Here is a 10,208-nt window from a genome sequence, read left to right as displayed (position 1 = left end):
GTTTAGCAGACAGACACGGCATACCAATTTACACTTAATGTTACTACAACTGATTTTGACACAAACATGATAAGTATCAAACAATATTTGCTGTAAAAATGGAAAGAGTGCTAAGTCTATTTATAGAGGGCAACTGGTAGAAATGATCAAAGTCGAAGACAAATAGTCATGACGCACTTTGGTTTAGTGGCTGTAGACAACTTTTGTTGACATGGTCGTAATGTTACTCAACAGTTTGCGTATAATCTACAGCCTGTTGTGGGCATGTCAAGTGTACTCTGTGAATGCCTTTAAGGAAGCAACAGCACTCAAACAATGGAGGGTGACAAGCAGACACTCAATCTAAAGAGGGATGTTGGGATTATTGGAGCTGTGTCTTTCATTGCTGGGACCATGATGGGATCTGGGATCTTCATATCTCCCCAATATGTGCTATCCACTATTGGCAGCCCTGGGGCCAGTCTGATCATATGGGCCTGCTGTGGTTTGATAGCCATGCTGGGTGGGCTCTGCTATGCTGAGCTGGGAACAGTCATTCCAGAGTCTGGAGGAGAGTTTATCTACATTCTTCGGACATTCGGGAAAGTGGTAGCCTTCAATTTTGTCTTCAGCTTCATCATTGTCATGAGGCCTGCCAGTGCCACAGGAATCGCTCTGAGCTTTGCTGAATATGTTGTGGCCCCCTTTTACAATGGCTGTACCCCTCCACAGCTGGTGTTGAAGTGCGTAGCTGCAGGAGTAATCATGGTGCTGGCCATAATAAACTGTCTGAGTGCCCGCTTGGCCACATTCATCCAGGTGGTCTCCATGGTAGTCAAAATGATGGCACTGGCAGTGATCATCTTGGGAGGTGTTGTGATGCTTTTCCAGGGCAACACTGGGAACTTTGATAACTCATTTGAGGGAACAAATGTTGGTGTCAGCTCCATTGGCATTGCTTTCTATCAGGGCTTGTGGTCCTATGATGGCTGGAACACTTTGAATTATTTAACTGAGGAGTTGAAACATCCAGAAGTAAGAGTTTCACAGTATTATTAAATTGAATTGAGAGATTAAATGATTTTTTTGTGCAATCAACCATGCTAAACTCTATTCTTTTTTTCTCATTCAGTGTTCATTGATTTTGCTGGACAACCTGTCTGCCATTGAACAATTTACGTTACCCAGGAGCACCCAATCCCCTTGTTTTTTAAGATTATGCATTTTATTATTCAACCTTTTATCTTCGAAGCTTCCAGTAAATGGATTGACAGTAAATTATATAATGTGTGGATATGCTGAGGTTAGTATTTAATTAACAGAACTGAGCCGCCAATCCAATACAAGGAAATTCATATCCAGATAAGGGATTGCTTCATAAAATAGCTAGGGATACAATGTAGTTAATGTTACATTAAACTAACCGGCCTTGAACAGGTTTAGTGCCCCTTGAGCTGTAATGTTTTGCCTGTTTTTGTCTGTCCAGATTGGCACAGTCTTTAGGTGCGGGCGTCTGCTCTGTAAGCAACTACAGTAACTTTTGCTCTCTAATATTTGTGGCCATGGCTGACAAAGAACTTGAAGCCCTGAAAATGAAGCGGGAAATTGGATTAATTGGGGGAATAGCATTTGTTTCGGGAACCATGATCGGATCTGGTATATTCATGTCCCCACAGTTTGTATTGGCCTATGTGGGAAGCCCTGGAGCCAGTTTGGTGATCTGGGCTCTCTCTGGAGTTGTAGCTATGTGTGCAGCGCTTTGCTATACCGAGCTTGGGACAATCATTGTTGAATCTGGTGGGGATTTCATCTACATACTGCGGATCTACGGTTCATTTCCTGCTTTCTTTGCAGCGATCACTTTTATCCTCATTGTGAAGCCATCCAGCATTGCAGCAATGTCTTTCAGCATTGCAGAGTATGCGCTGGCACCATTTTATGAGGGCTGCAACCCTCCGCTGCTGGTGGTAAAGTGTGTTGCTGCTGTGGCCATACTGATTGTTGCGACAGTCAACATCTTGAATGTTCGCATTGCCATCAGAATCCAGGTGGTCTTCTTGGTGGCCAAGGTGCTGACGTTAACATTCATCGTAATTGGAGGGATTGTTGAGGTCATACAGAGCAGCAGTGTCATTGTGGAGAATTTAAAAGTTGAGAATGCATTTAAAGGCACTCAGTATTCTTTGAGTACTCTGGGAATGGCTTGTTATCAAGGACTCTGGTCTTATGCCGGCTGGTACAACTTGAACTATGTCACTGAGGAAATGAAAAGACCAGAGGTAAAACTGCGAAAACTGGATTGTGCATGCATGATTCAGCGAATGAATCATGAGTACAACAGGATGGCTATCTAAATATGAAGATGAACAGTGTTATGTTCTAACGTCCTCCTTTTCATAAGCTTATTCCACAATCATTTGTCAATCTAGTTCTTCAGATAAAATGCTTGAAATGTTCTTTATAGACTGAAACTAAACTGTTAGAGGTGTTAGTAATACATTACATATGGGCATTGTGAGTGTGATTGTAAAAAACAACTTTTTTTATGGGTGCAATTGCAGTCTTATCTACCTGTAACAAAGGTGATGTTAGCATGTGTATTGGTGCAATTGATATAAAGTAGAAACATACAGCAACAAGAGAAAAAGGGGTAAACTGAACTTTTTATTCAACAATAAAAAACATTATTTATGTCATGAAAGAATTTCCTTCACCACTCTAGTTTTTGCTAACTTTTCTCACACAATAGGTAGTTTATGATTGTATTAGTTCAGAAAATACTTTAGAATAAGTAAAAGTCTAGTATGATGTAAATGTGAACCTTGTTGTGGGAATCTAGGCCTTGTAATGTAAATCATTTTCAGTTTATTGACAATGGTTAAACCCTCTGAGAGATAACATTTAATGTTCAAGGCAGGTCAAGAAGAACCCACAATCAGCCACTTGAGCTGAATGCTTAAAGCACTTTCATACGAAAGGGTAAAAAAATGTTGTGACTGCACAGACTACACAGACTTCACATTCAAGTGTTCAAGTTGTGTTATTCATCTACTTTGAAAGCTCTAACCATGTCAGACATAACACAAATCTGCATTTCTTTTGTATACAAGAGAAGGTGTGATACAGAGGTTTTTAACCAGATTTTAACCATTTTTTCTGCTTGGCCCACAAACCTTGTAAATCAACTAACCTGGAGAAAAACGAACCAGCCATACTTGTAAAAAGTAAACATTTCGGGGGGGAAAGAACAAAATCAGTCTCCATACAGCACATTTTCAACTCTTTTTGTTTTAGGTGAATCTTCCCAGAGCTGTCATGATAGCCATTTCCCTGGTGACTGGCTTATATCTGCTGGTGAATGTGAGCTACATGACAGTAATGACGCCTAAAGAGCTCATGTCCTCCAATGCAGTGGCGGTTACGTGGGGGTAAGACAGCAGCTGATGTTGATGTTGACAGATCGATGTAGACAGGCACAGATTGACAGTTTAGCTTGCTGTTTCTTATGTTTAAATTGCTTAATATTAAAGGGGTTTTATTCTGTTAAGCTTTTGTGAGAACTTTAAATCCTTTTCCACAGGAATAAGGTGTTAGGAAGCTGGGGGTGGATCATGTCAGTAGCTGCAGCTTTGTCTGCTTTTGGTTCACTGAACGGGACGTTCTTCAGCGGCGGCCGTGTGTGCTTTGTTGCTGCCAGGGAGGGACACATGGTGAGTCTTTCTGCCTTATGAAAATGTGCATCATTGTTTTAAAATGAGATTGCTGCAACAGAGTTTCACCCAGTCTCGTGTTTGTTTTCTAGCCAGATATTCTGGCCATGGCTCACGTTCGCAGACTGACTCCATCTCCAGCATTGATCTTCACCACAGCCGTCTCCCTGCTGGTGCTCATCCCTGGAGACTTCCAGAGTATTGTCAACTTCTTCAGGTGAAGGCTGGCTCTGCATTTATTCTTACTTTCTTTGAGAAAAAAAAAACCAACCCCACAGTATTTGTCTGACATTTCTCTTCATTGCTTTTGTCAGTTTCACTGCCTGGATCTTCTATGCCATCACCCTGTCTGGACTTATATATCTCAAGATTAAGAAGCCAGAGCTGCCAAGGCCATACAGGGTCAGTATCACACATCTGCTCTCAAAACTCATCATCGTAAACAAACACTAAATTTCTTGAACAGCAGATGAGAATCAGCTTGTGTGCTCTTGTTGTCTCTCCCTCTCTCAACAGGTTCCCATTATTCTGCCCATATTGGTCCTCATTGCAGCAGTATTCCTTGTGCTGGCACCCATCGTAGACGATCCTCAGATTGAATACCTCTATGTGACTTTATTTATTTTGAGTGGAGTCATAGTCTACATACCCTTCATTCATTACAAAGTCTGCCCAGGCCTTTTGGACAAGTTGACAGTGTTCCTGCAGCTGTTCTTAGAGGTCGCCCCGGCCGAGAAAAACCTGTGATCCAGACGGAAAACACGTTTGTTCAGTTTTTGCAGTTTTTGTTTGTTATGACACTCATGAAACATTGCAGTTTACATTCAGTTGCCACTAAATATTTCCTCCCGTTTCTCTATACTACCATGCGCACACACATTTTAATATCTACATTGGACTGACTTAGAATCAATCTGAAATATTGTTTTTTTGCACAAGTGCACTTAGTTTTTCTCCTCTGTGCTGGCAGTCTTCCTGAAGAACTGGACAGCATATTTGAAAAGAAATAAATGTTTCAGAATAAGAAATAAAAATGTTATTGCATGTGCAACAATTTATCTCATGCGGCTTAGCAGAACCTGCACTTTAACAGATGTGAATTTCTGCTGTCATGAATTTGATTGATTTCTGTTTCAGTTTTGTGTTAATGTTTCAGACCAAAGATCCATAAAAAAGTAGTCTGCACAAATTTAACAACAAAAAACTCACCATATATATAGAGAGAGAGATTTTGGAGGAGCAATAAGAGTTATCTTTACTCCCTCTGTTCCTGCACAATATTTAAAAACTAAAGATAGTTCTCACTGTCTCCAAACTTTTGCACTGATACTAGAGTGAGAAAAAGCACCAAAAGTTAAATGCTCTCCTTTGTAGCAACAAGGGGGAAAAAGTCACAATATTGGAGCTCTTCCAAGGTTCATGAAGCAAAAATTAAAAGAAAAGAAAGAAAAAAGAAACTACTTTGTTATTACAGTGTTTTGAATATTATGTGTTACATGTACGCTACTTGTTATTTCAATAAAATGATGCATCTGGAATAGTGTATAAAAGGAAAAGGTTTGTGTTTTTTGCTCAAAATGTCTTTTAAGAACAGGACGATTGTTTGGCCTCCGGCTGCAACCTCAACACGTAGAACATGTGAAACTGAAACTAACTAAGTAACTTATATTATACACACTTATTATACACATGGGGCTCTGTTGTCGCCGTCTTCTTTTCTCTCTTTTGGAGCACTTTTCTTTCACTCGTGTCAGACCTCCCTGACATACAGGAGTCAGTCAGCAGAAGAAGCTCTGTCTTGCCCCTGCACAGAGCAGAGAGGCTCACTGATCACTGTCATATTCAAAGTTCATTAATTTTAAACGTATCGTAATGTCCAAATTGCACCCATTTCGTCACTGTGCTCCTTTGGGTCCCCAGCCATAAACGCACGAAGTGTGGAGTCGATCAGATGAACAATTCAAGAGATACAGAAAGGACATACAGACAGACGGAGTCCTTCCTTTAGTAGAGAGATATCAGCACATGATTCATAATTTGCTATGACTCAATATTAATATGCCATTATTTTGCTACTGACAACGTCTACTGAAATTCAGGAGCAGTTTTATTGGGCTACAAGATTTCACATAAAACATGAAATTCTGTTGACCTGTTGTATAAATAATTGTTGGGTTCTTAAATTTCAAATAAAAACAAACGAAAGAGATTCTGTGAATTTAAAAAAAAACTTTATTAAATAATTGTTATACACTGGAAGGATAAACAAGACATGGCCAATTCACTGTGCAACTTTCACTTGACAAAGGATTGTTCATCACAAAACAGGGTAGAGCAGGTATGGGAGAGGTGTGTGTGTGTGTGTGTGTGTGTGTGTGTGTGTGTGTGTGTGTGTGTGTGTGTGTGTGTGTGTGTGTGTGTGTGTGTGTGTGTGTGTGTGTGTGTGTGTGTGTGTGTGTGTGTGTGTATAATGTAATGTGTATGCACATGCAGACCACATTTTTTTAAATAATCTGACACTTTTATATTTTTCATTTCATGAAAAAATAGCCTCTCAGTATTTTTGTTCAATACCTGCTGATCCAATTAGGAAAAGGAAAAAAAAAAAAGCTGTTTTCTGAGTAAAATAAGTAAGTGATGGAGTAGTTTGCCCTTAATCACAGGTTCTCAGTTAACCAACACAGTTCAGTCCAAAAAGTGTAAGTGTTTAATTTGTATGTGTGTGTCCTTTTGTCAAAATTCATATGACTCATCACTCTGATCCTTTCTTCTTCTCTGTGCCGTTAGAAGTTTTTGACTGCTTTTCAGATGCGTCTTCACGGCTCCGTCCCCCTGCCTCGCTCCCGTCCACCTGTGATGACTTGTGATACAGCATGTGAAGTCGCTCTGCGTCCATGTCTGCGTCCTCCGCCCCCTCGCAGCACTTTATCCAGGGCTGAGGAATGGTCTCGATGCCGTAGTGGGCCCCGGCGATGGCCCCCGCCATGCAGGCTATGGTGTCTGTGTCCCCTCCCAGAGCCAGGCTGTACGCTATTGTCCTCTCCACGCCACAGTAGTTCTCTGGGAGGCTTTCCCGGGGCTGCAGGCAGTGGAGGACGCAGAAGATTGCAGTAGGGACTGAATGGAGTGCTGCAATGCCGTTACCTGGATGGAAAGGTAGGAAATGTTGAGTGATGTGAAAAACTAGAATATGAGTTGCAGAAATTAATCTAGCAATGAATTCTGACAATTATTAATCAAGAAAGTAAATCAAGATTCTCCTGATTTAATCAATTATTTAAATAGTTGTTAGTTGTAGCCTTGGATACACCAGTATAAAAAATATGTGTAAGAATATAGAGGTAGTATGCAGGAAATGGAGGGACAGAAAAGGACGATTGGACATATTTTTTCACACAGGATCAAACAGACAGTCACAAAGATCGGAGACAGATACTGACCCAGTTCAGAGATGACTTCCTCTATGCTGACCTTGCTCCTGCTCATCAGGTCTCTGATTCTGTGAAGGCGCTCACAAAACGGCTTCTCTGCTTCCTTCAGGCTGAACAGACACATCATGTTAAAGGACAACACTCCTAGTCCAGCTTGAATTGGTCATTTTGGGCCTTAAAACTATATTTTAAACCTCTGCAGACAGACACAACTAGACTCTATCAGATCTGTGCTGAAGCCTCCTTTTGAATGTAGCACTTACATCCTAGCATCATTTTGTGATGCCTTGTCATCCTCAACTTCCTCCATCTCTGTGATTAGCCTGCTGATGAACTGCTGAGGCAGGTCTAGCGCCCCCTGCAGGGACAGGTGGACAGCTAATGCTTGCAGCACCGCCCCGTTGTAGCCCAGAGAGCAGGAGTGTGTCAGCATGGCGCCAAGACGGGCAAACTGGAAAGAAAAGAGAAAAATGAATAAAGAAATAAAAGAACCACCACTGCGACCTCAATAATAAACATAAAGTAGAATTATCACCTTCCTGACAATGTCAACAAAAACTGAAAATGTATAAGCTTCATTAAAGTTGAATTTATGGCAGAGCTGTTGTATTATTAGATTGCACAGGTGTTACTAATGAAGTGGCTGGTGATGAAATGACAAACATTATAATTCATGGAAATGTGTACGTCAGCAAGGATGTGGCTTAGCCTACAAAGATGCCCACTACTCACTCTTTTAACATCAGCCAGAGAAGGGAAAGCCAGAGCGAAGGGGGCCGCCCTCATGGCCCCCCCGTTCCCAAAAGATCCTCGACCATTAAACTGGTCCCTGGCCGGCTGGTATACGTCATTGAGCTGAGGGGAGGACAGCTTCTTCAAAACCTGGATCACCCCAGAGCCATAACCACGACCTGGAGATGTGCTGTACTCCTTAGCGAACCTAGAGGGGCGAGACATCAGGGGTTCACTCTCTCTGTGTGTGTGTGTGTGTGTGTGTGTGTGTGTGTGTGTGTGTGTGTGTGTGTGTGTGTGTGTGTGTGTGTGTGTGTGTGTGTGTGTGTGTGTGTGTGTGTGTAAGCACTGCTTTCAGTTTACTGTTTAAGCCTTTGAAACAATATTTTCTCCACAATACAGAAAAGTGTCAGCGGTGTGCATTTGTAGACCTGCGAGCCATGTCCTGCTCATCAAAGCCGGCCCGGGCGAGTAAAGACTGGATCACACAACGTGCCATTGCAGTGTCATCACTGTACTCGAGGATACCTATGACACACACACACACGCACACACGCACACACACACAGAAGAGAGAGAAACCCTATATAAGCATCTATGCAATGCTGAAATCATTACTGCATTGACAGAAGTTAACCAATTCTTTTGCAGATGCACTTTTCAACTTCCTCAATCATAAAGTCTTCAACAGGCTACAGTTTGGACAAAACTAAAACTGCAATGTTTGAACTTAGTACTACAAGATGAGATTACATTATTACACCTGTTTTATTTCTTTACACATATTAAATGAATTACATGACCATACACCAATCTGTGAACTGTTAGATCCACAAAGAACATTCACATAACCTGAGGTCCTTCTCTTTTTTTTTTTGCCTTTTTGCTCTAAAGCATCAATACTGCTACTGCATTCATGTTGTACAGCACATGTAAAATGTGTTAAACAATGTTTATTATTATTATTATCATCATCATCATTATTATTCCAATTGTAATAAACTAATATTTCCTTTTCACCATTTGCCAATTAATAAAATGTTAGATGATACTGAGTTTGTCAGATGTGAAATGCTGCTTTTTTTCTAACATCACTTTGGCTTCTGTTATTTTCCTATTGTTTTCATATTTTGCAGTCAGTTATAGTAGATTAAATTAGGATGAGCTATTCAGAATAAATGCATGATTACAAAAGTGTTAAACCGCCTATATAACACTGTATTGACCTAGATTAACGCCCCAGTTTAGTATCATATGTCTGACTGGTGCAGGCTTGCAAAGCATTAACAGCCTCTCGTACTTTTCAAGCACCTCTGCAGCACAGTTTAGCATAGCTGAAGTGTAAAGCAGTGTGTGTGTGTGTGTGTGTGTGTGTGTGTGTGTGTGTGTGTGTGTGTGTGTGTGTGTGTGTGTGTGTGTGTGTGTGTGTGTGTGTGTGTGGATAGATTATAGACAGAGGAACCAGTATGTTGCAACCAGGTGTTTCACTTTCTATACTGAGTTGACATGCTTCCACTGACCGTTTCCCTTCGTCTCATCGTCCAGGCTGCTAAGATGCTGCAGCACACTCTCCATGGGAACCTCCTCCGCTCCCTCAAACTCTCCGCCGACACAGTCTCCCAGCACAGCCGCCACCAGCGCACCCCTGAACCGGGACAAAGACGCCGGGCCCCCCGCTGCCGCCGCTCTCACTGCCGCCATTGCCATTCATCCGCCGGAGAACAAGACTGTGAACTACACCGAGAAAACACTCCGCTGGTCCGCTGACCAGACTGCCAGAGAAAGGATACAGCACAAGTGACAACAACAACAACTAATGTCCGCTCTGCTGTCCCTCTCTACTGCTTCCTGAAAACCATTTGACGCTTGTTTGACCTGTTTAGGTCGTGGCACATAGAAATGCTGATTAATAGACTGAGCTTTGATTAAAAAGCATGCTGCAGTCTGTTCTAGGGTTTGTACGTCTATACAAGGCTTTGAGTTGGATACCGAAGTGGATACAATAAATGCGAAACAGAAATTACTCTTTAAAGGACAGGTTCATACTTTTTTAAGTATTTCTTAAAGCAACATTCAGGAGCCCAGATCAACATTGAAACAGATTTTTTTTTTTTGCTGTAATCATTCCCCCTGTTCATACTGTGTGACAATTAGAAGATCCCTTGATAATGCACTTACAATGCAAGGGGGGCAACATTCAATGTCATCCTTCTGTTTTAATAGCCAGTACAGGATGAGTGATTACAGATTTGAACACTTTTTTTTCCATTTTTTGTTGTTTTAAGACAAACAGTGTTAAAACTTTGATATTAAAAGATTTAAACAGGGACACATAAGATGTGCCCAATTAGCTTTT

At 41.3% G+C, this 10,208-nt stretch overlaps 2 protein-coding genes across 2 annotated transcripts; one reads left to right on the top strand and one right to left on the bottom strand.

Annotated features, from left to right (window-relative positions):
- Window positions 1–313: 313 nt before the first annotated feature.
- zmp:0000001267 (b(0,+)-type amino acid transporter 1) lies at window positions 314–5,171 on the top strand. Its single transcript, XM_062440479.1, has 6 exons — window positions 314–1,014; window positions 3,274–3,407; window positions 3,560–3,693; window positions 3,786–3,906; window positions 4,004–4,091; window positions 4,206–5,171. The coding sequence occupies exons 1-6, from the start codon at window positions 316–318 to the stop codon at window positions 4,434–4,436; spliced, it is 1,407 nt and encodes a 468-aa protein (XP_062296463.1). The 5' UTR covers window positions 314–315; the 3' UTR covers window positions 4,437–5,171.
- A 738-nt stretch (window positions 5,172–5,909) lies between these two features.
- On the bottom strand, window positions 5,910–9,693 carry adprs (ADP-ribosylserine hydrolase). Its single transcript, XM_062440365.1, has 6 exons — window positions 9,373–9,693; window positions 8,284–8,380; window positions 7,853–8,060; window positions 7,384–7,571; window positions 7,130–7,230; window positions 5,910–6,833 (listed from the first exon to the last, which is right to left on the bottom strand). Exons 1-6 carry the CDS (start codon window positions 9,557–9,559, stop codon window positions 6,442–6,444), a joined length of 1,173 nt encoding a protein of 390 aa, XP_062296349.1. The 5' UTR covers window positions 9,560–9,693; the 3' UTR covers window positions 5,910–6,441.
- Window positions 9,694–10,208: the final 515 nt, after the last annotated feature.

The sequence above is a fragment of the Scomber scombrus genome, chromosome 19, assembly GCF_963691925.1.
Source record: "Scomber scombrus chromosome 19, fScoSco1.1, whole genome shotgun sequence".
NCBI lineage: Eukaryota > Metazoa > Chordata > Actinopteri > Scombriformes > Scombridae > Scomber > Scomber scombrus.
Note: the sequence above shows the minus strand (reverse complement) of the source record. Positions and strands in the feature narration are given on the sequence as shown.